General features: G+C 39.4%; 2 protein-coding genes and 1 long non-coding RNA gene across 4 annotated transcripts in view; 2 read left to right on the top strand and 1 right to left on the bottom strand.

Moving 5' to 3' along the window:
* sv2a (synaptic vesicle glycoprotein 2A) overlaps positions 1–17,275 on the top strand; it is a 47,686-nt gene extending 30,411 nt beyond the window's left edge. Inside the window, exons 3-13 of the mRNA XM_082551711.1 lie at positions 2,282–2,462; positions 3,255–3,406; positions 3,601–3,734; positions 5,362–5,451; positions 5,957–6,064; positions 7,202–7,290; positions 8,689–8,853; positions 9,345–9,478; positions 11,446–11,652; positions 12,281–12,440; positions 12,862–17,275. Of these exons, the coding sequence (XP_082407837.1) occupies positions 2,282–2,462; positions 3,255–3,406; positions 3,601–3,734; positions 5,362–5,451; positions 5,957–6,064; positions 7,202–7,290; positions 8,689–8,853; positions 9,345–9,478; positions 11,446–11,652; positions 12,281–12,440; positions 12,862–13,045 (1,604 nt within the window). The 3' untranslated portion in view covers positions 13,046–17,275. The remainder of the gene's footprint in view (positions 1–2,281; positions 2,463–3,254; positions 3,407–3,600; positions 3,735–5,361; positions 5,452–5,956; positions 6,065–7,201; positions 7,291–8,688; positions 8,854–9,344; positions 9,479–11,445; positions 11,653–12,280; positions 12,441–12,861) is intronic.
* Positions 17,276–19,256: 1,981 nt separating this feature from the next.
* On the top strand, positions 19,257–20,987 carry bola1 (bolA family member 1). The gene is made up of 2 exons (XM_082551707.1): positions 19,257–19,365; positions 20,032–20,987. Exon 2 carries the CDS (start codon positions 20,053–20,055, stop codon positions 20,503–20,505), a length of 453 nt encoding a protein of 150 aa, XP_082407833.1. The 5' UTR covers positions 19,257–19,365; positions 20,032–20,052; the 3' UTR covers positions 20,506–20,987.
* Positions 20,988–22,419: 1,432 nt separating this feature from the next.
* LOC309717274 overlaps positions 22,420–25,280 on the bottom strand; it is a 52,092-nt gene continuing 49,231 nt past the window's right edge. For both annotated transcript variants that reach the window (XR_014279658.1, XR_014279659.1), the window contains exon 3: positions 22,420–24,266. This is a non-coding gene — a long non-coding RNA (uncharacterized lncRNA). The remainder of the gene's footprint in view (positions 24,267–25,280) is intronic.

Raw genomic sequence — 25,280 nt, 5'->3', positions numbered from 1 at the left:
TAATGTGCAGATACTGTGGAAAGCATAAAGGGTCCCCAAAAACGTGACTCAGTCTAATGGGTTTTTGCAATAGTCAGTAATCAGCAACCTGTGGAGCTCTAGGCATTGCATTATTCTATGCATTTTAACACTTTTTCAAAATTTCAGCATCACAGTTAATTGAGACATTTTCTACTCAATCTTTTGAAATGTCAGATAAAACAGTCAGAACAGAACTGTGACCCTGTGCTCTTAGAGTAATGAGCCTTAAAAATACTCCACAAAATTTTACTAAATCTTTCACCTCCAGGGGGTAGTATTTCACAAAAGGGTGATTTAAAATGATTTTGGATCTGGTTCGATGTTCTTTTTACTTTTTAGCACTTTGACTGTTTTATCAACTGTCTTTGCCACTTAAATTAATCCTTAATCAATAAAATTGACTGAGAAATTTGACTCTAATGCACTAGAAAAAATACATTGTGCTTATTCTCCAATCCAATTGAATATTTTGAGAGCTTTGGGGTTAATTCTTGCCAAAAAATAGTATACAAATGCATGATTACTACCTTTTCACATACAAAAAAGTGATAATGAGAATTTAAATATAGATGTCACAATCAGACACAGTATGGTGAAAAGTTTCTCCTTAAATATTCAGAGTGATCTCACCAATAACTTGTCTCACTGAACACCCTCAGAGTGCGAACACTGTTGACAGGATGTCAATAAGGTGCTGATTGCAGGAGAACAACTGGTGTATGTGTGGTGTGGGAGCATCATCAGTTTTGCAGAGAGAGAAAAGGTTTGACAGACAGAGTGTGGGATATGAGTCATGTTGGCACCTTAAATCACAAGTCGGGTTGACAAAGGTGCTGCTTGTTTCTGTTAACGGCATCTCCTCCCTGGTGGCAACTTCCTGATGCAGAAGAGAATAAAGCAGTTTTATCCACGGGTTTCAGTTTATACTGTTTGGCTGTATAGAGAATTTCATTTGGGTAGAAACACCAGGAAGCAGCCACTAAAGGGATTGTATTGAAGTTGTAAAAGAATAAAATCTTTAGGGGCAGCGAGTGATGAAAAGGTTTCTTCAGATTCAAACAGAGGTGTCATTTATAGGAAAGCAACACAACATGTATACTTATTTTAAGGCTGCAGCAGTTTGTTCCTGTTCTCTGGTTCCAGCCTTTGTCTAAGATTTTTTTATCAGCACTTTCATGTTTTGGAAGATTGTCACCTTTTTGGTGACATCATTATTAAGCCCAGGTCTTTAATGCATGCTAGCTCATTCAACTTAGCCAGTGTCTCAGATGAGTATATATCCATGTATGTCACTAAAACTATTCAGTGTAATTATATAAACCTTATAGTTTCCAAAACACTAATATTTCATATTATGAATGTAATAAAGCTCTAGTTAAAGCTAATAATCATTTACCAACACCTCTAAAGTTCATTTATTTGATCTGATTACAGATTATACCATATTTGAGCTTGAATATAAGCTCAGCATGGCCCATTTCCTAGGTTTGTGCTAACATCAGCTAATTGCCACCTGCATTTTGCTCCATGCTCCAGTTTTAGAGATTCATCTTTTGCCTGCTCACACTTTCTGAAATACACATCTGAAATATTGCAACAAGGAAACAAGGAAACAAGGAAAAAAATGCTTAACTGTCTTTTGTGTGAAACCCAGCTCTCAGTTACAACCTGATTATACTATAATACTATAATACGTGTGTATTGTACTATAATACACATGGTCTTGATTAAATTTGAGAACCCCTTGAAACCACCTCCCTGTTTAAGTCTCCTGTCTCTTCTCGGTCACTTACTGTTACTCAAACTAGTATTGTCCAGTAATCAGTCTCTCTGGTTCCTTTACTTTGCTGCTTTTTAAAAGAAAAATACATTTATACAATTTAGGGATAGATCAGTGTTTCTTTTTTATTATACACATAGTGAAGGATGATATTTTGCATATTTCACAAAATCTGTTGTGAATAAGATGTACGCCACGACCCTCTCTGCTATGAAATATATGGTTTGGATGATTATATTGCATTAACTTGCTGTTTCATGCTTAATGCAAAATGCTTGAGTCCAGTGAGGCAGTCAGATGAGCTAATTTACTGGGCAGTGGAAGTTTAATGAAAGTGCAAGTGGAGGCTGGAAGTAATATCAATGAGTTTACTGATGAATAATAACTCATTATCTTGCCCTTTGTCTCTCTCCGTCTCATTATCTCTTCCCATGACGTTCTCTTCCATTACTCTTCCCTCTTAATCCCCCCTCCCTCCAGGTCTGATTGTGTACCTGGGGATGATGGTTGGGGCGTTTTTGTGGGGCGGCCTGGCCGACCGAATCGGGCGACGGCAGACCCTCCTCATCTCCCTCTCCATCAACAGTGTGTTTGCCTTCTTCTCGTCCTTCGTCCAGGGCTACAGCTCCTTCCTGTTGTGCCGCCTGATCTCTGGTGTGGGGTAAGGGGATAGATGAGTCACTCAGACACAGCTGCCAGAGCTGGAGATGAGGCAGTCACGACCCACTGTAGTACATCAGTCAAACTGATAAGCAGAGCAATGTCACGTGGCACAGAGCAGATTAAATATGAAGTGGCTATATTTCATTAAAAGAAAAAAAAATAGTGTGCCCTTAGATACTGGTTGTATTTGGTGTTTGCTGTATCTCAGGTGAAGTGTTGAAAGGTACTTTTGGGCCTCCCATTTCCTCAGGTTTGGGCTTAGAAACGTCAACAGCTTCCATAACATGGTCCAAAGTCATTGACTAACAATGTGAACACTGACCTACTGCAACAAGCCAACCTGTCTGTAGTTTTACTTGCATGCAGCATCTTAAGGCTGTTGTAAAAGGATTTTAGTCAAAGCATTTTGTGCTCATTGCTGGTGGTTATAGCAGAATGCCAGCAGAATGACAGCCTGCATGAAATCATGCCCTTTCAGCTGGTTGTAAGAAATAATTCATAAATATTTTTCTGTTTTCATTTTTGGTGAAATCCATTAAAATGATTTGCTGTACATGCTATAGTTGAAAGACACAAACAGAATTAATATCTATATTACAAATCTTTAGAAATATTTCATTTAATATTAGCACACATGCAAGAAAGTATGTATATAATACCAAGATGGACAGTTCAATGAATTCTCAGTCATTCACTGATAAATAAAAAAAATCACAAATGACTGAATCTTTTGTTATGGGAACAGATGCTACCTTTTCTAATTCGGTTACCTTCCGTTTTAACTCCACAGCATTGGTGGCTCCATCCCAATTGTGTTTTCTTATTACTCTGAGTTCCTCGCCCAAGAGAAGCGAGGAGAGCATCTGTCCTGGCTCTGCATGTTCTGGATGATTGGTGGCATCTACGCATCTGCTATGGCTTGGGCCATCATCCCACACTATGGTAAGAAAATGTACAGTATTTAAATATGAACATTCTAAGCTTCGAGATTGTTTCCTCACGCACCAGTAGGCCAGTATCCATTCTAAGCTATGTAAATGCTAATTTTGTCTTTACATTTCTCTACAGTTTTTATTGCAAATGACAAATGCTGCAGTTCTGTCTCACGTCTCTTCTTGCTTCCTTTCCTCATGTAGGCTGGAGTTTCCAGATGGGCTCAGCCTACCAGTTCCATAGCTGGCGTGTCTTTGTGTTGGTGTGTGCCTTCCCCTCTGTGGCGGCCATCTCTGCCCTCACCACCATGCCTGAGAGCCCCCGCTTTTACCTTGAGGTCAGCCTGACAGCTCATACCCCACTTAGACCTTGTGGAAATATATTTTTGAATACATTTTGAATGCTTGAAAGCATAAACAGCCTTAAAGACAAAGTGCTGCTTATGCACTTTTCCAAAACATTTTGAATAACTTAATATGTACATATTTATCGTCCAGGAGAAATCTGAACATTGGAGATTCTGAAATATACATCATAGATTCTGAATTCAGTTCAGTATGTTTTAAACACTGACACAGAAAAAAAAACTGATTTTTATTTAAAAATGCCCAATATATAAAAAAAATCAGGCATGTTGTCAGTATTTTAGTACTAAACCACTTTTAGCTAATCATGTTAGCTGCTGGTTTATACCACCAGATGTTCTCACTTCTTGTATCTCCTTGTTTCTACATATTTACTTATTTATTTTATTTTACACCTGCACTCACGTCCCACGCACTTTCATTCACATCAGAATATCTCAGTTTAGTAAATGAAGCTGCAGCTGGTGGCAGACAAAGATAAAACACTGTAGAATCAACAACCTCTCATTTGGCATTTTGAAACATTTCCACGTGTACTGTGTGTGGTTTAGTCTCGATTTGGACTGAAATGTAGTCAGGCTTTCACATAAACATAACTGCAGCACTTACTGAAATTTAACGAAGAATAAGAATCAAATGGAGGGCAAGATTACAGGCAGAGAAATAAATGCAGAGGCAGCAGACTGAGGTAAAATCCAAAGCAAAATGAAAAGGTCATAAAATACAAAACAAGACGCTGGGTGAGGAACATGAACTGACAACTGAAGACTCTGCACTATATATAACCTGCACGTTCTTAATCATCCAGGTCATGGTATTCTGAAGGCTAGAAATAAAAGCAAGTGGATTTCTTTTTGATTCATGAAAATATTCAGTTTCTAATCCAAGAGGCCAGCTATGTCCACTGTGAAAGATCATCACTGAACAGAGGTGGTGGCTCACGACACCAGCTATCAGCTGCCCATAACGCAGTCTCGAGATTCTTTGCGAGCCAATTGTGACCAGCGTAACTTTAATAGCTCAAAGGATGTTGAAGTATGGCTGTGTTTCAGAAAGTAGCCACACCCCTGGCTCGCGTGAATCTCAGAACCACCTCCAAGGGCACGAAGGTTACATCTTTATCTGTTTAAGAAAAACAAAAACGTAATTTATCTAAGTGTGCACATTGTTTAATAGTTGTATAAATATGGATTTATCTGAATGTGACTCTAAGTACTGCACAAGATTTCCTATATGCCCAGACCTAGTTTACAAACGGTAAATGAAAGATCTTGTCTTTATCTAGGATTTTAAGTACTGAAGAAACCAAAAAGACGTCCAGTTGCCTTCAGTTCAAATGGTTAGGAATAAACTAAGTTAAGATAACTTGAAAACGAGTGTCACATTAAAATTAAAAATCTATTCATAATAAAACAAACAATGAACTAAAAACAAACAAAACAAAAAACCCAAAACAAATAATCATCCATGATGGAAAGACAACAACACCAAATGAAAACGAATATAATAAATAAATAATAAAATATAAGCTGCGTTAATTTAACTGAAAATGGAAATGAAAGATCTGCTAAACATCTTTTTTTGTGCCCCTCCTAAAAGAATGGCAAACATGACGAGGCGTGGATGATTCTGAAGCAAGTTCACGACACCAACATGAGGGCCAAGGGTTACCCCGAGAGGGTCTTCTCTGTAAGTAACACTCAAGAATGTTAAGCTTCTTTCATGCTAACACTTTTGCATTAATGCAGAAAATAACATCATCATAATAGTTTGCAGTTTGTGGGCTTATAGAGTGCAGCAGGTTTAGAGCTCTGTGCTGCATATTTTTGCATATTAATGAGTTAAAACAGATGCTCTTTAAACTTCTGTAATCTCTTTATGCCTCAGGCTGTACAGTTCATATTAATAATTTAAATGAAAAATGGTGATTCAAAGATGTTTTATAATCTTTTCTTTGAGTAAAATTATTAAAACAACTTTCTGTTTTACAGATTGTGGTGTTACTGGTCAGCTGTTAGCCTCATAACATGGATACATTGTAATACTAACTGAACTTTAATGGAAAAATACATCATTTTATATGAAGTTGTGTGATTATTCTATGAAACTTTTTTAACAAAGAGATTTGTAAAGCACTCTCAAGAGGAGCACGATTAACAATCGTTAAACAGAACAATTAAATCATACCTCCCAGGTGACCACCATCAAAACAGTGAAGCAGATGGATGAGCTGGTAAACCTGGGCGATGGTGCTGCCTGGCACGAGAAATGGAGGATAAAGCTCACCACGCTCTTCCATCAGGTAAGAAAAAACCCTGATTATTCTTTTTTAAAATCAATTTCTTACTTGATACATATTTAAATGAAAAAGAACGAGAATGAAAAGGAGAAAGGATTCAAACTACTTGTGGCTCAGGAGGTTGTCCATTAATTAGAAGGTCTGTTTTGATCCGTGGCTACTCCAGAACCAGGTGTAATGGATAAAGTGCCTGAAATGAATAGAATAAATAACTGAATGTTTCTGTAAATGGTCTCATGTGGTTTGTAGTGTAAAGTGTTCTGAGCAGTCAACAACACTAGAAAAGCAAAACACAATTCATTAACCTTGTTGCTGCAAATGGACAAGAAAATGTGCACAGCAAATTTGTGATATCAGCGATACATTTACATACAGCTACTTTAACTTGAAAACAATCAGTGGATTTGAAAAATGTATACAGTCTTTTGATAACACTTTTTGTTGCTTTACTTAGTCCTACGTCTGTGGAAACATAGACTGTGTATTAACCTCCTAGGACCTGCCGTTCACATATGTGGACATCACATTTTTTACATTCATCGGGCCCCAATATGTCCAAATATCAAAGAGAAATTAAAATGCATGCCGTGGAAGAGTTCGGGTCTTAGGAGGTTAAAGATGGATCTAGTCTCCCACTGGTTTGTGTTGTCCTGGTCTGGAGGCTCAAACGGAACATTTTTTGCCATCGTTGCTTTGATCTTTTAAAACTGGGACGACTGAAGGTTGTGTCTGAGAAGCCAAGAGCCACAGAATCAAATGGCAGCATCTTGTTTTCTGTGACGATCAGAACTCCACTGACAGGCTTTGAGTTGGCTTCACTTGTTAAAATGGACCTGGTCTTGATCTGAAGGAATTGTAACTAAAAAGAAGGTATATTAAAAATCTCACCAAGGCTCTGTTTATCTTGTTAGATCTTATTGTGTGTTTAGTGATTCTGTGTGTTTGTGTTCTCCCTTTTCGGTCTTTGTTTACACTAAAACTGGAAAGGGATTCTGGGAGATGCTTTTTATTTCTCACAGTTGGTGAAAAGAACCCTGTTTTCAGAAATGTCTGAAGTCTATTGACTTTTTAGCTGAGTGTACTTTACATTTATTACTTTCTCTTTGCACATCTCTTGTGTCTGTCTGTGTGTTTCTTCAGGTTTGGAGTAATTTCCAGACCATTTTCTCTCCCGAGTACCGGCGCACCACCTACATGATGATGGCTGTGTGGTTCTCTATGTCCTTCAGGTAGGATCAGGTGTATTAACTAATGCAGGATTTTCTGTGTTGCATAGTGAAATCTGTTTATTTGTCTAAACTAAAAAGAGCAGATGGCTGTTGATCACAGCGGCTTTGTGTTTGTTTATCAGGAGTCAGTTGGCTGTTGGTGATTTAAATGTAAAGGCCAACATTATCTCCTGGTCTAGCTGGCCACGGCAGGTTCATAATTATAATAGTTGGTGAAAGCAGGAATTTATCAGTGAGTATAAAACAAAAAGGGGCTTGAAGCAGGATCTGCGAATGGATGCGATCACTTTCATGTCATTTAGTGTCAGCAGTGCTGCTGAATCACTCAAATGGCTCTTTTTGTAGCTGAGAATGAAAAAGCAGAATCAAATAGAGATTCACCCTGAACCCATGACCCCTCCCACAGGGTTATGCTGTTTTGTTGGCATGAGCACTACAAATCAATACGAACAAAGTCTTGGGCGATCACGTTTATTCTGTGATCATCATTTCTATCCTGATGGGATCTGTTCCAGGATGACAGCACTGCTTTCTGCAGGGTCCAAAGAGTTATTCATGGTGTCTCTCTCATGGCCATCTTGGTGTTCATCATGTTACTGTTGCTCCACAGTCATCGTTACATCTGAAGAATCATGCGGCTGTGATGCCATTGCAGCCTGGCCACTATACCAAAGCACAGCTTGCCCTATTTCACAGAAATATTCATGTATTAAATAATCTTTAACACATATCCTAAAAATGTGATTGTCCTCAGGCACCACTTACCACGTTGCGGAAGGTGCAATAAAATATTATGCCTTATTTAAAATAATGTGAATCATGTGCTGCAATCTTTATAACGATCCACAAAATAATGAATTGATGTGAATTTATTTTAACGTTCAAAGGCATGCAAGACAATAAATTTTCACCAGTGAACCTTTACTAAGCCTGGTAAACAGGTTCAGTTTGATACAGTAGTTTGCTAAAGCAAAACATAACATTACTTGGATTTATCTAACATTTATTTCAGTTAGTGCCAATATATTATGTATATAACTAATAACGAAAATCCATAAAGCCATAGTGCACTGAAATATTAATTTACTCAGTAACGCTCGTCTTCCAACATCCTTCTAGAAGCCAGTCACTAATCAAATTTCCCTGGACGTTATATTCTATTGTTCCTGAGCAAAAGTACACAACATTATGTTTAATTAAAGGCTTAATCGAAGGCTTAATTACCTCGAGCTCTCTCCAACAGAGCGCTGAACAAACGGCTTGCAAATTCATATTATGTAGATGGTAAAAAAGAAATGACACTTATGTATAACCATAAAGCGTCTCTGGCTCTTTTTTCCCTTTTCTCTTAGAGGTAAATTGATCTTTTCTGTGAGAGAATTTTTCTTTGTCTTCCAGCTACTATGGTTTGACGGTGTGGTTCCCCGACATGATCAAATACCTGCAGAAGCAGGAGTACTCCTCGCGCACCAAGGTTTTTGTCAAGGAGAAGGTAGAACACGTCACCTTTAACTTCACCCTGGAAAACCAGGTTCACCGTCAAGGAGAGTACTTTAACGACAAGTGAGTTGTCTTTTACTCCTCATTAGTGTTTGCGTTTTGAATGACAGCGAATCCTTTGGAATTGGGCTTCATGTCAGTCAGATGCCTTTTGGTCCAACGCTTAATGAATGAATTCATTCAGACAGAACTAGCTTGTGGTGGACGGCAACAAATGAGATGCAAATATAAATGAGGCTCCGAAATGTTTTATTCTAAACACTGGTTTGATTGCATGAAAGCCCTGGGGACTTTTTCATGTTCAACTAGCCTGTCTTTGATGTTTCCTTTGACCTTGCCTTTTCAGCCTGAACTCTGCATGTGATTTCAGATGTTACAAATTTACAGCATTATGCTAATGCCATATCTGACACTCTTGTGATAAATCACTTGTTTCTCTGTCTCTTTGCATCTTCCTTTGTCTCTGTCTGCTCTCCACCTCCGTGCTGCACCCGTTCATTTTCTCCATGCCTCCATTCCTTAATTCCACTGTTCCTCCATGTGTTCGCTTGCAGGTTTATGAACCTGAAAATGAAGTCTATGGTTTTTGAGGATTCCCTCTTTGAGGAGTGTTACTTTGAGGACATCACCTCCACCAACACCTTCTTCAAGAACTGCACCTTCATTGCCACCCTTTTCTACAACACTGGTAGGGAACACACATACAAACACTCGCAGGTGTTTTATAATAGGAAAATATGGTCTTGTATAAGTAAAACCTTTAAATTAGAAGCTTTTATGTGTGTTTCAGCAGGCCCTGAAAAAATGCAGAATAAATTATATATGGACATTTATGGTAAAAATGTAATGTTGCTGTTGCTCTGTGCCCCTGTTCTTTCTTTGCTATTTATAGACCTTTCAGAGGTCTCTTTATAAATAACTTCCTTGCAAGTAGTTCTACTGGCTCAGTTTCACTCCTGTGTTTTCTGTTGAAAAGTGACAGTTTGTTGCTACTGTCTAGTAAATACATAGTTACCGGTGAGTTCTGTGCGCTCTGTGTGTTCTCTGAGCAGTTTGGCTGTTTGTCAGACTGCTAAATTGCTTCCTTATTCACCTTCACAGAATGACTGGATCTATACTGAACTGAGTATTCTGGAGCTGCAAAATCCCCTTACACACCGGGGGATTGTTATATTAATGTTATTCTTTCTTCACTGAAAAAGACAAATGATACCACATGTGGAAATCTATATCACACAGTTTCAGATTCAGCAGCTGTGTCCACACATGCAAACACCGCCCTGGTCTCGCTTTGTTGGTTATTTGCAGTCTTTACACAAGTCAAGCGATCACTCAGCTGTGCTATCACTGCTGGCCAGGAGTTCCTTGTTATAATGGAAATTAGAAACTTGTTTGCTTATTAAGGATTAAGGTCTCTTTGGGTTTTCTATGCAGAACTTGAGACTTTAGTGCTAGTTGCCATGGTGCACCTTATTTTTACACTGCAGAATGACGAGGAAATAACACATGAAAAATGCAGCTGGGCTGTACCTCATTTTAGTCTTTGAATGTACAGATCTACAGGTTTAAAAAAGGCTCAACTTTGCACACTTTCATTTTCTAAGGTCTGACATATCAGGAAATCTTTTTAGAATAATAATTGTAACATATGGCTGCATGTACCGTATCTGCGTGAGTCAATCTGAATGAAGCTTAGCATAAATATCGTCACATTTTCAGAGATGATTAACATCTTTATATTTTAAAAAACATCTAATACAATCCCAGTTCTTTTGCACCCAGGTGTTTCATATTCATCTTACATTCTCCATTTGCATTTGTGTCGCATGTCATGTTCAATGTACGTTGCCTATCATCAAAATTTGGATACGCAACAGAAGTTTGTTTGATTCACCTCTAAATACAGACTGAAGAATTGGAAAAGGCACCACAGGTCTGGTAATAAAAAAAATCATCTAATCCTGAGTAAAAATGTCATGAATGTTTAACTTTCACAGTGTTTGACTGTGCCCATAAAAATTAAGTGGGGTCGACATTAAATGGAGAAAAGTCCATAACAATCAGCTCTCAGTTTTCTTCTTTTAGGTTTATTTGGGCTCAGCGTCATGCTTCAGTATGGCTGCATGTGTCCAGCTCCAGGGTAGCAAAATACCCCCAGAATGTGGATTTGAGCTACTGTAGTTTAATTTTCTCTCTCCTTTTCATTTCCTCACATTCATCCTTCGGTTGCTTCCATTATTCTCCACTTGGCAGTGAATGATAGATGATTTTCTCTTCTGGGAAATATTTTGGAATTGCTGCTCATCCTATAGGTTCATTACTAGAGAGCTTAATTTTGACAGGACCTGCTCATTGTAATCTTGTGTTCTTTATTTCGTAAATTCAGCACCAAAGCAGCTTTTTTATGCTGCTTAGTGAATACAACTTGTGTGAATTTTCTGATCGACAGATTTTCTGTGACCCCTCTGTGGTCCAAGAGTAATATTTGATCTTGCAAATGTTGTCCTCTTAGTATCATTCACTGAGTGTTAATAAAGTGTCTTGCTTTGTCCACCTGACAGCAGTTTACTGACCAGTTCTTTGAACCTCTTACTCTTTCTGTCTCCTCTCCTGCTATCCTGAACATCGCTCCTTATCCCTTCTTTCTCCTCACAGATCTTTTCAAGTACAGGTTGATCAACTGTAAGCTCATCAACAGCACTTTCCTGCACAACAAAGAGGGCTGCCTGCTCAGTGACATAAGCGATGAAAATAATGCCTACATGGTCTACTTTGTCAGTTTCCTGGGTACCTTGGCTGTGTTGCCAGGCAACATCGTCTCTGCGCTGCTCATGGACAAGATCGGACGGTTGAGGATGCTTGGTATGGGCCATGTTACTCAGTGGTGCTTGAATCAGAAGTTAGGCCTGCTTTGATCCAATTCATTTTTAAATATAAATACAGCACACGTTTAAATATAACTCCCTCTGCACTGTAAATCACTTGTTTTAAAGAACTTTTATCAGCTGCTGCCTGAGGGCATGAAAAGACAACTTTCCTGTGGAAGATTACTTCTTTTGCCGTGTGGTGCTAAAAGAGCCAACAAGCAGCACAGTCCAGATTGTGAAAAAAGAAATCCACAAACCTTATTATGTGTAGTTTTCCTACATTAACCTGCTCATGATAAGATTTCTGGATGCCATCTAGTTCTGTTCAAGGGCAACTCATCCAAAAGCAATATAGATGGAACAATGGAACAATTTTGTTTGGTCTGGAAACGTATCCTATTGGTCAGAATGAGAAATTATAGCTATAGATTTAGATAAGAAAAAGAAAAATAGAGGGAGATAAAGAGAGATCATTTTATTTTATCTGTTTAATAAGTGTTCTGTGGAATAGAGATTTATGTGCAAAGGTGCAAAATGATTTGATCCTCAGTCATTTTCAGCTGAGTTATGCAGGAATCCCATCAGTTCTTCTGACATCATTCTTTCCCCCTCTTTATCCACAGCGGGCTCAAGCGTGATATCTTGCATCAGCTGTTTCTTCCTTTCTTTTGGCAACAGCGAATCAGCTATGATTGCCCTGCTCTGCCTGTTTGGAGGAATTAGCATCGCCTCCTGGAATTCCCTGGACGTGCTGACCGTCGAGCTCTATCCCTCTGACAAGAGGTAGGTAATCCAGGCAAGCCCAGAAATCTCCCTGACACCATAAAGGCTGTGACGTGTTAAGTTATGTCATAACAGATGCCCCTTTATGATTGGTTGGCTTGCAGGGATGGATGACATTGTGGGATTCTGGGTTTTCTTGATTCCAAATAATGGTTTTAAAAGGAGCTTCTCTGGGTTCCACTTTATATTTATAACTTGTAGTATAATATATATATATTGAAAGTAATATAAAGTAAGAGCACCTGTGTTGTCAGACTCATCAAAGAGGAGCACTACCTTTAGTAGCGTGCCAAACGCTGTTGATTTTTAGGAGCTCTAGCACCACCCTGTGGTAACTCAAGCAACTGTTTTCTCTGCTGGTTTACTTTAAACATGCTCAGGCACCGAAGTGACTCTGTGCTTCTTATCTTTCTTTTCTCAGAACCACAGCATTTGGCTTCCTCAACGCCCTCTGTAAATTAGCGGCGGTGTTAGGCATAAGCATCTTCACTTCGTTCGTTGGCATAACCAAGGCTGTACCCATCCTGTTTGCCTCAGGTGCACTGGCAGCAGGCAGTTTTCTGGCCCTCAAACTACCTGAGACGCGGGGCCAGGTGCTGCAATAATGTGGCACCAACAACTTTCCAGAGGGCAGAAGAGTTTTTGCCACACTGTGAACGAATAGCTCAAGAGCCCTCCAAATCCTGCACTCTAACCTCTCCCCATCTACAAGAGTAAATTGTAATGCAGGTAAATATTAGTAATTATTTGATTGGTACAACTCCATTCCACAAAGAGCTGTAAAAAAGAAAAAGCTAAAGTAAAATCTGCTGCCTGTGCCTCATTGTTACTCTAAATTGGAAAAGATGAAAACACCAGAAACATAGTTAATGACATATTTAGTTATTAGAGTCTGTCTCCCACACTGTAAATACATTCCTCTGGGGTTGGAGGTCAGGGATGGGGACTCTTGATGATGAGCCATGCAAATAGACTCATAGAAATGACCACTAGCCATTGTTGCAGAATTCTCTGTAGTCACCTCCATTCTTCCGAGCAAATCCAACTCACCTTTCCAGTCTTGAGTGCTTTACCATTGTTGGACACTGACTCAAAAATGCAACATTTTCTGCCTTGATTTGAAGCATTTTTGACTTTGCGAGGTAAAACCAAGACACTCTTCTCTTGGCTTCCTCCTTAACAAAGATCTGTCGTCATTCTTTATCTCCTGAGGTCTTGTGTTGGTGTACAGACTAACTGCCATTTTTTTAGATAATAGAACATTCCAGGTTTGCTTTTGTTGCGATAAGGAGCTCCATTGAGCTCCTCTCTCCCTTTATTGCATTGCTATAGTGAAACACCGCTCACCTCCAAGCAGCCATAAGGTCATACATACACATTTCCCACTCAAAGGGAAAACTGCATTCTACCATGAAACCCATTTAAATCACAAAGGTGAAGATATCTGTTGAAATGTACATGTAAAGCACAACCACTTGTCAGTGTGAGTGCCCCTAACATTTTCCTGACTTGAAGAAAATGTTTAGAATCTCACACTCAATCATCGTTTCCAGCCACTCTGTATATCCCTTTGTGAGAAATGCCTTTTTAGTACTCTTTCTCCCAGACTTACAGTATGTTTGTCTCTTGTATGCTTTGGAGGGTGTTCTGCATGTCACAACGTATGTATGTAACGTTATGAAAACTGAGAGTACAACATGTAAGCAGCACATGTTGCATCTGCCCATCAATTACTCTGAATTAAGTTGTATTTTGATATTTTTTATCCATAAAAGACAGCACAGTGCTTTTATTCTGATGTAGGGATCCAATACTTCTGAACTGTTCTTAAAGCACATGCCACAGATTTAATCTGGTTATTACACATGAAAAAAAAGAAGAAGATAATAGAAAGTTTTTTAAATGTTACCCCACAAGCTAATGTTTTAGATGCAGCCATAGATTGTGTTAGATGTGTAAGCTGACCTAAATACCTTTATCTGTTTGAGCTGAATGTTTTCATTAATGTGAGTGTGCTTCTTGGTGCAATATTGAACCTCTGTGCAATATTGAATATTTTGTTTTTATTTATTTATTTTGTCTTCTACCATTTCACAAATGCAACTTTGATTTGTGGATGGATGTGGAGTAACCTATCTAATATACAGTAGATAACTAACAAGGCACGATAACATACAGTACTGGACATGATTAAAGGACAGTTCAAACCAAATCAGATTTGCATGTTTTTTTCACCCAAACTCCACAAACCTCGATTTGAATAATGTTACACATAAATAATTTTCTCTCCATTGTCTCCACCTCCCCACCAAAAGAAGTTTGCAGCGAGCTAACATGGCAGCAGTATTTATATCCTGTCACTCTGTCATTTGCACATCATGAGCTTCTCGTCATGTGTAGATGAAGAGCGATGCTGAGTAATACCACTGGCTGGTGTAGTTCAATAGAAAAACCAAACCAAACAAAAGAAACAGGAAAATATTGCAACATCTCATTTGTAAGCCTGTCGTGGACCACAGTCAGCAGCTTTAACCTGGACACGCCCAGGGTTCCAGCACAGTCCTCTGTAGGTTTGAGAGCCTACAGGTGTGAGGCAGAAACACTAACCACTGAGCCACTGTGCTGCCACCTGAAAATACTGAGTAGCTAGGTCATGATTTCTGTAAAGATGCTATTGTTGATTTTTGGGCACTTGGTGCACGCCAACGCAAGTGTCATCTGATTCTCTTAGATTCAGGAGAGGGAACGATGCTTTCCACAGCTTACACCGAAGCAAGGTGGAACAATAGCACTTTAAGTCAGAGAACAAAAAAACTGTCCCTTAATCTGTCTTTTGCTCTTGAAACAAGAAAAAATACAGTTCAACAGTTGGAGAGTAAATATTTGAGCTGTTGTAAAGTACTTCAGGCAAAGTAAAGGACATGTGATCGCACGAGAGTTATTCATCTTAATTGTTCTTATTTTGGGGCTTGTATGTTCTTTAGGCCTGTTACAGGATTTACTGCATTTCAAGGGGATTGTTATGCTGATGAGAGTGTGAATTTTGGACATTGTGTTTAAGTCTGCTGTATGGTTGAAAGGTATCCAGATATAACATGAAATTCATCATAGAGAACTCACTGCCAAGGGCTGACTGTCATAAATTCCACACATACAACAGCACAGAAAATATTGCCACATTCCCCTGATCCGCAAAATGATTATGATGTGTTCACATTTGCAATGTTTAAGAAAAACAATCATCGACATGCCAGATTAACAAGAATACAATCCTTTTCTCCAGACTGCCATTTTCTTAGGATAGCAGCCATACGTAGACTCGAGACAGTCGAAAACAACAGACAAACCATTGCACTAAATGAACACTGTCATAAAGGCACAGTGGAGAATCCCTCGATTCCTTCTCGACACATCTGGATGCGGCCTTGCTAGAAAGTGAAGTGAAAGACAAGGTTTAGCAAGAGCACAATGACCAAAATCTACCAAATGACAATTTTGTAATTGTGAACATGAGGTGCTCACGCAAACCCCCCCCTCCACCAGGACAGTGACCTGCCCTTTATACATTTTCCCGTCTCACTCTGATCCAAATCTGACATCGGACCCCTCATCTATGAGTGTGCCATGAGACCACCTCTCATTAATTATTGCCAAATATTTCCTATGCCCTGAGTTTACATATGATACCATTAATTCTCTGTTATACATATGAAGATATGTAAATAAAAATAACTAATGTAACTAATAAGATAAGCCTTTCAAACCAATGTTGCAGTCAGTCTTTGCCACCCGTCACATGAAACAAGAACATCTGGACTTTTCATCTTTTCACGACTCTTAACAAATCTGACTTTAAGGGTTCAGATGTTCTTGTTGGAAATCTGCAACAAATAACATCTTTAGAAGCCCAAACGGCCAGCGAGCCTGAAAATAAAATTAGCCAGATCCTCCCTTAAGAGCACACTGATACACAAACGCACATTCACAGCATAAATATAAATGCCAAGCGTTAGCAGTTCAATTCTCTGTATATCGTCCTGTATCACCCATGAAATTAAGAGCAAGGATGTCAAGATAATCGTTGTATTTGTTTAGCATGGTACACTGTCAAGACGCTAACATGTCTCGGTGACTCGGTTCACGTCAAGATTGTCTCTTGTAGATACATATCCTAGCTTATGTTACAGGGTTTTTTCTATAATTAACGTGTGGCCTGAGCAACAGTCAATTGTGAGTGCAAAAAGTTATCAAAGCAATAAGTGTTTGGATATTTGTCTTTTATTCTCTCCTTTGAAGTTATTGGGAATCGGAGCACATTAGCTATACGCTGGCCTTGTCCACGGAAATGCTGGTTGTTGGCTCAATAATGACACAGAAATAAACAGCTGACATTTGTGTGTACTCTCTGAAGCTACCCTAAGTCTTGACGCCTTTGTCAATAAAATTGCATTGCCATTAATTAAATGTAAGGAAGAATTTATCACCCTTGTCACTGTACTGTGCTGTAGAAACTGTAGTTGATTGTAAGTTTAGAAACTGTGGTATCATAAATATTAAAAAACAAAAAGCTGTAAAAAAAAAAAAAGCAGTGTAAATGAACAATACTGTATGTTGTCTTTGATTTTATGTATTTTGTAAATGAGAATGAAACACAAGTAAATACATCAATGTTAAATACCAGTTATAAATCATAATTAGAGTAAATATGGCGGCATCATTTCTGTTTAAAGGTGTGTGAGATTTTTTTTTCTTATATTTTCTCATTGTTGATTTTTGGGTTTACATTTTTCTGTGACCCTTTGGAATCACAATGGATAACAAAGAATCATGATGAATAAACAAATTAAAAGAATTATTTTGTTTTTTATATTACCATTAAGTATAATGGGATATTCACTCGCCCTAGGTACTATTGTTCATCCACTCATTGCCACAAATATCTAATAGACCAATCAGATGGCAGCGACTGAAAGTATGTAGACAAGATTACCTGCTGAATTTCAGGCTGAACATCAGAATGGGGAAGAAAGGTAAGTGACACTTACTTAATACAGCTGTTGGTTGTCAGACAGGCTGTCTGAGTGTCTCAGAAACTGATTGTCTACTGGGATTTTCCCCGTCACAGCCATCTCTAGGATTTACAGACAAAGGTCAAAAGAAGAGAAAAATACCCAGTGAGCAGCAGTTCTTTGGTCAGACAGGAATGGTCGGAATGCTGTGAGGTGATAAGAAGGGCAGAATAACTCAGATTACTACTTGTTAAAAGCAAACTATGCAGAAGAGCATCTCTAAACACACAATACATTGTACCTGGAAGCAGATGTGCTACAGCAGCAGCAGAAGACGACACTGGGTTTCATTCCTGCTAAACCAGCTAAGACCAGGAACCTGAGACTATGTTGAAAAAACAAACAAAAAAACCTCAAAAACATTGCTTGGTCTGATGAGCCTCAGTTTCTTCTGCAACATTTCGGATGGCATTATGGACTGATGATTTCACCTTATATTTCCTCCAGCGTGTGTCAGAATTTAGAGTAAACAATATAAAAGCATTGATTCACCCTGTTCCATGTGGTAGGACAGGAGATTCAAATCATGGATGAAGAGAGTGACAACTCTGCAGCAACTGTGTGATACTGTCAGGTCAATATACATCTGAATCTTGGAGGAATGTTTCCACACATTGTTGAACCTGTGCCACAAAGAATTAAGGCAGTTCTGATGACAAAACAGGGTGGAAATCTGCATTAGCAAGGGTGTACTCAGTCAGATGCACTGCCTGAAACAGGAAAACATAATGCAGGGTGATGTGTTATTTGAGGGAAAGAGTATTCCAGAAGATATTCTCTTATTGGGTGTTTTGATGAAGGTAATGGACAACATGGTTGGTTACACTGGTTGCTTAAGCAACCCTACACATTTACTTAGGTTTAGATGATTCACATAATCATCATAATCCTTGAACCACCTGGTGTCCAATGCATGTGCAAACATACTAGTTTGATTTCTTGTATGTTTGTTTATATGTTTGCCAGCATACAAGAAATCCAAAGACGAAGAATACAGCCAGAAACGGCTTTTCCTGCACAAGACGACTCATTTATCCAAGATAGGCTAAGACTTTGTTAATATGGGCTTAGGGGTGGGTTCATCTTACTGGCAAAATCCTGATAATAAGTGTGAGTGAGACGACTCAGAGAGACTCAATCGTGAAAATGACTCTCCTCAGAGTGCTTTTTAAAAATGCCTGGCAGCTGGAGCCCTGATGCTACTCTTCACACCATGCTTAACCTGGACAAATTTGATTACAGAAACTTATGGAACGTCTACATGACTGTGGGCTGTTTAATAAACTATAAATATAAATGCATTAAAAATGGAGTGGGTGTGCAAACAATAAATGGCAACAATATACTAGCGATGCATCCAGTATGCTCAAACTCAAGAAGAAGCAGAACAAATGAAATTGGAAATAAAGGTAATAATACCATTCAAAGAAGAAGAAAACGGCGACAATGTAACAGCAGAGGGGGGCGAAGCGGGAGATGATACACCCTTATTCAGTATACAGAAAAATATTGGTAAAAGCTTATTTATTTTAGAAATATGAAATCAATGGTAGGCAGAAGGTAATTTTAGTTATTTTATTGAAAAGTCTTATCAATTATGGAATGACAACATTTTTCTTTTTAAGAGAGACAGACTTTTTAAGAGAGTCTAGAGATGAAATATAAAATGAAGTAGTTTGCTGTGTGTAGAAAACCTTCGTGAAACAGGAACTTCCCATTTCCTGCCGCAGATTTGCATTTGGGGGTGTTGTGTATTTACTCCAGCCCAGCAGGTGGCAGTAACACGCTGGTTGTCAACATCCAAAGCCAAGTAGAACAACGAGACAGCAGCAGCACTGAGCATACTTTGCTGGAAGGTTAGTAGCCAAATTTACTTTGGTCAATTATTATAGTTATAATATTAAAGACAGAGTGTGCGTGTCTTGTGTGAAAATGTTCGGTGTAAACACAGCTTCCTTCTCTCAGTTTTTACTATGAAAGCTGGAAATCTCAAGCTAGCAAGCAACGACTTCATGCCACCAAGCAAACAGTTACACAACCGTCCTTTCGGTCGGTGTACCTTTGTAAAAGGGACAATGGGAGAGCTGTGAGGTCTTTATTAAGTTGCCAGGGTAATGCAGTCTGTAAAAATTAAATGCGCATGTGTCATTTTAATCCATGCATGAATGACTGACTGCATGAAGTCGGTTTTGGCGCTGAAGCTGCTCTCACGGCAGCACAGTGGCTAAATAAGAGCCTCCTCACCAAGCTAACAGATATTTTCCTGTTATATGGTGAATCAAAAGCATCCTAACCCAGACATGATAAAGACACAATACCCCAATTCTTTTTCAGAGATAATTTGTGCCTCAACAGAAGAAGATATCTGTTTATTGCTTTTATCATGTAATGGGCATCGACTAAAACTGCTTTTTCACCCCAGCTGAAGCCCTGAACATGTCTTTACTTGATTCTCCAGATGTTGTCCTGAACACAAGTATGTCACATTACCTTACATGTCACATGTTTTTATGCCTTCCTAGTTGGTCAACTGCTACAGCTTGATGCTTCCCAGCGTCCTCCGCTGTGCTCGGCCCGTATCCTCCCATCCTGCTTTAACCCGTCCCTTTGCCCACTTCAGACCACATATGGACCCAGACCCCAGCCGGCCCGTTCAAAGGGCTATCACAACCAAACTGACCGACGCGCTGAAGCCAGACCACTTAGAAGTCCAAAATGAAAGCCACATGCACGCTGTGCCCCCCGGTTCGGAATCCCATTTCCGTGTCCTTGTTGTCAGCTCCAAATTTGAGGGCCTGCCGCTGATTCAGCGTCACCGTCTGGTTAACGAAGCTTTGAAGGAGGAGTTAAGTAGCTGTGTTCATGCACTGGCGATCCAAGCAAAGACTCCTGAGCAGTGGCAAAGTAACCCTACCGTGGCTAAGAGTCCGCCCTGCATGGGAGGTTCGAAAGGTGATCACACAGTGGAGGAGAAGTTAAAGGCTGGGCGAGAATGAAGTGTTGGACTGTGAAGTAGTTTCACTGTGCTGAGGGACTGAAATGTGAAGACTACAGGAAAATACTTGACAAGTATAAAGAGCAGCATTTCCTCTTTTATTTGGAGATCATTTTGTTGTGGTCTTATTTCTAAATCTTTTTTTTAATTCATTAATAATGCAAAATTTGGTTTGAATGGTTCTGTTGTTATAAAACTGCATATAAATTATATGATTTTAGATGGTCACAGGTGTTTTTATCATCCAGGTGCTGCATGAATACAATACAGGGATGCACTCTTCTTCTTTAAGCTACTGTATGGTTTTATTTTTGTTTGATTTGTGCTCATAGCATTTAGTGATTTTCCTGAAATCTAAATTTCAGGAGAGCCCCTATTTGCCTGTATACTTGCATTTACTTAGTCACCTCTTAGAATAAAGCAATGCTTGCATTGCTGTGAGTGGCAATAAAAAGTTCCATTTGTGAGACTTGATAATTAAAAGTTTGAATGAAGTTATTCGAGTAGGTATTGGGTATTGAGTATTGGGGATAATACGTGAGTGCAGTTTAGTGTTTCTTACTATTAAGTCTGAAGAAACAGGTCTTCTGTGTTTGCTCAACCATTAAGTTACAGTTTTCCACAGTGGTATACTACAAAGTGGGTACAAAAAGGCAGATTTTCTTTGTGTTGGAAGGCTCAACATCTGAAACCCCAGTAAGAGATGGGGTGAAGTCAGGGTTGTCTGTGCACCTTCAAGCAAACGGTAGATATATCAGGTGCTTCTTAGCAGCAGTTCTGGCAGGATGAACTGTGAAGAGTTTGGGGCTTTACTCTGCTCAGATTCAGCAAAATGCTGCAAAACCAGTTGGATAGAGCTTCACCGTGCAACTGTATAATGAAGCGAACTGCAAAAGCAAATCAAGAATTACTTAAAGCAAAGATGGGATCTCTGCCCACCAGAACATGTTTTCAGTTATTAAATGCAAAACTGAATGCAGGAAGGTTGTTCGTCCAAGTATTAAATGCAACCAAGTGTTTCAAACATATGTTCATTTTAGCCTCTGAAAATGGGGCCTGTGTGTAAAACTGTCTGCAATTCTAAAGTAGTTAGTTCAATACTTTTGTTAAAGCGCTTTAATTAAACCTGAAAGTCTGCAGTTCAGTTACAGAAGAAAAAAAGTTATTGTCTAAATGCTGTGGACATAAAACGAACTCATGAGATGCTGCTGGTGTTCAGGGAGATGACGGCAGTGTTGCAGTTTCAACACTAGAGGGCAGTATGTGTGAACAAATCGGATTATTTGAATGGCTAAATCAAAAAACAAAACAAAAACGTTGACCTAGTGTTGGATATCAGTTATTGTGCTGCTTTTTAATTTTCTCCTTATGATTATGCATGTAGTGATATTAAAAACACAAACTGGTATAATGCTCAAATCCCAGGACTAAGCTAAGAGAAGCTTATCAACAAAATACACTTTAAGACAAAAATGTGTTTATTTAAATAGAAGTATTTTATTGCTAATTTGTAAATTAGATGTATTTTGAATTATAATTCATGTATTTTTGTTCTCAGAGTTTCACATTGAACTTTTACACAAAAAGTACAAAATGGAGTTTCTGCTTGTTCTCAGGATGATGCATACTTTACAGTCAGTTTGCGTGCGCTGTATGTGGGTGGGCGTCTATTTTTGAGTCGTGTCACTGCAAAGGTCAGCCTGTCCTGTCCTCAACCCTGATGATGGCCAAAAATCACCTCTCACGCCTGCGAAGGAGATAAGACAAGAAAAATAACTGGCGGGAGTCTGACTCAACATAAGGTTTCATTCAACTGAAAGATTCATTTGAGTTTTGTTCAGATTACGTGTAGGACAAAAGCAGCAATGCCAAGCAGATATCACCGAGCCAAAGCAAGCGTTAAACGCTGTGCTGCAAAACTGTTCAAAGTTATTGTTAGCTCAAGACAAGTTGCTGAACTCAGGCCTTTGGTGGAATGTGATGTCACCTCAAGGTAATGCGTGTCATCTTCTACAATCATCCCCTGCCTGGAATTGACAGCCTGTCAGGCCGCACAAAAGGCTTCGGTGAGGAAGGTGAACAACTGGTGTCACTGGTTTGGAAAAAGGAAAAACAGAAACAACCACTTTATGACCCCTGCTTGCCCATTAGAGTCAGACCTAAGGGTGCAAGAAATGAAGCTGGGGCTGTGAGAGAAAGCCGTACGTTGGGCTGCAAGGCCCCGGGACCTGCAGACTGTCTCTACTGACGTGATTTATTGGTCACAATTCCAGGTGCTGTTATGGATGGAGAGGGAAAAGACATCAAGGATGATGAGGTGGAGTGCAGGGACTTGTTTTGCACTTAAAAGGTTGGACTGTTTTACATGCGCTTCTAGTACATCACCTATTCAGCCGTGGCAGTTATACGGGAAAATAATAGGGTTGCTCGGTCACTGTTTTGGCCAGAGGTGCAGTTCTAAGTGTATCCAGAGATCAGTAATTTAGCTTTCACTGAAATGGCTGTTCATTAAATAATTGGGTCAACTAGCTCAGCTAGGAAAATAAAATTTAAGAGTTGCCTGTAGCAGTACAATTAGCGTCCAGTCAGATGGAGACTCCACTCATGGTTGTTTGGAAGGTGACAGTTCAGTGAGAGTGAGCGTTCATTACTTCAGTTTAAAAAGTTTTTTCTTTTTACATGTTCTTATTTTTGTTTGTTTTTTCTTTCTTACTGTATTTAATCTTTACAGTCAGCTTGGCACATTTGGTCTAAAGACTTATTAGGATAGTCTAGTATTTTTCCCACATTTTTAAAAATGCTGAAGTAGAGACATCAAAAGAAAGAGACATGTAACTCAAAGGATCCTGTAACTTCCAACTGAGAAATGTCTTTTTTTCTTTTGATCCAAATAAAACAATTAAAACAGTTTTTATTTTTAGCCAGTTATTCCACAGCTGTTCTTTTTATGTCCTTTTCGCCTTTAAAATTAAAGTTAATTATTAAATGCTTCAAAATAAGTAATAAGAGATGTTTCAGGGTGGCTGCTGAGTGGCTAGAGTTTATGAAAGGGCTTGATTGATGTTTGGATGTGCCAAGTTAATGTAAAGACATACTTTTATGAGCAGTGTTTTATTCTATTAGTTATAAAACGCCAGTTAAACACCAACTTCGCTAAATATATGCAAGGTGTATTTTATGTATTAATTTCTGCAGGTACTCGTCTATCAGAAATTCACTGTAAAGCTATGGTTTTTATGATGTAACTGACTATAGTTTACCATAAGGAATTTCTGTTATTGTTGAAAATGGGGTTCATTCTTCCCTTGTATCAGCTCATTCTCACACAGAACTACTGTTCACTAGATGTATACCATGCCTCTTCCATCATCTCCAGACTCCAGCAGTGATGGATCTGTCTCCGGTCTCAGATCTGGCCTGCATGGCCTGGGGGGTGCACCAGGTCAGTGGGAACCCACCTTGGCAGTTCTGTTTCTGCGTCAGAGGCCTGGGACAGATGGTGCCAGCCTGGGCTGGGACCCCGGGCAGGGCAGGGTTCCCGCGATGAACAGTCCCTGATTTACGCTGCGGCTCCGGACCGAGGGCCGGAGTGCAGGGGGCTCCCTTTGCGCAGCTGACCCTGGCTGGCCGCAGGGTCATCCATCGGTAGGGACAGAGAGGGGGGAGGTGGGGTGGGTACGACAAATGGGTGTCTGAGAAAGGGTGGTTTGTCTGTCTCGAGGGACTGGCGTCTTCTTTTGGCCCCCTGGGCAGCTGCAGGATCTGTGCAGCATGTGTGGAGGAAGAGTCGCCTGTTAAACACATTTCATTTAAACCCCTCTAAGAACAACACTCATTACATTTACTGCCTTTAATGCCAAACCTGGTGTACTGCACAGTACCAATAGCTCAACAAAAGCACCCAGTTTGGTCCTTTAGTCTTTGGTGTTAATTGGAACAATTCTATATCACAGACTCAATATTAGCAAAAAGGTCTCAAAATGATCAGTCCTACTTACAATTTAATAATTACCGAATTACTTTTATGAGCTCCCGCGCTCCTCTGCTGGTGATTAATCTTTAGCTTGTTTCATGTTGTAAAAAAGAAAAAAAAGAGTTGAACTAAAGGTGATGGTAATAGGCTATTAAGGCTTTTTAATTGGAAAGCCCCCACCCTCACCAACTCTCTCACACCACACCGCTGACTAATGAAATCAGTGAATAGCTGCCTTGAAAGGAAAGGACAAAAGCAGAGATAGGGAGAAGACAATATCCTTGTGTGGGAGAATTAGTTACACTCGGTAGTCTAAGTATTCAAAGCGCAGAAAAAAAAAGATTTGGGGGGTGGAGGAGGATTAAGAGAAAAGTCTACACAGGTGGGTTGCTGGGAGGGAGGAGGGGTCACATGACAGCACATTACCTCGTTTGATAAACAACAGCCGGGGCCCACAGGAAGGAGGAAGGGAGTTATTTTATAGGCGGAATTAACTGCTTCACCACATCAGGTATTCATTATGGTAAATCTCCCAGGTGTGCTGTACATGCAAGTAAAAGCAAACAACTTAGGAGGTTGGACTAGATGCAAAACAACTTGTGCTGATAGGTACAAGGTTTGCTGAATGAACTGATACCTAATCACAGCTGAAGTGTTAAATGTGATTTCGAGAAACAACCCGCTCCCCCCCCCCCCCCCCCCATCCTTTTATTGTACAAGCACTCACTGCCATTTGTGCACCTTCATTATTGCCAAATGTTTAAGACTGTGCCAAAAGTTACATGTAATTTACTAGATGAATG

This window comes from Aulonocara stuartgranti, assembly GCF_965226115.1.
Source record: "Aulonocara stuartgranti genome assembly, chromosome: 11".
Taxonomy (NCBI): Eukaryota; Metazoa; Chordata; class Actinopteri; order Cichliformes; family Cichlidae; genus Aulonocara; species Aulonocara stuartgranti.
This window is presented reverse-complemented; position numbering and strand designations above follow the sequence as displayed.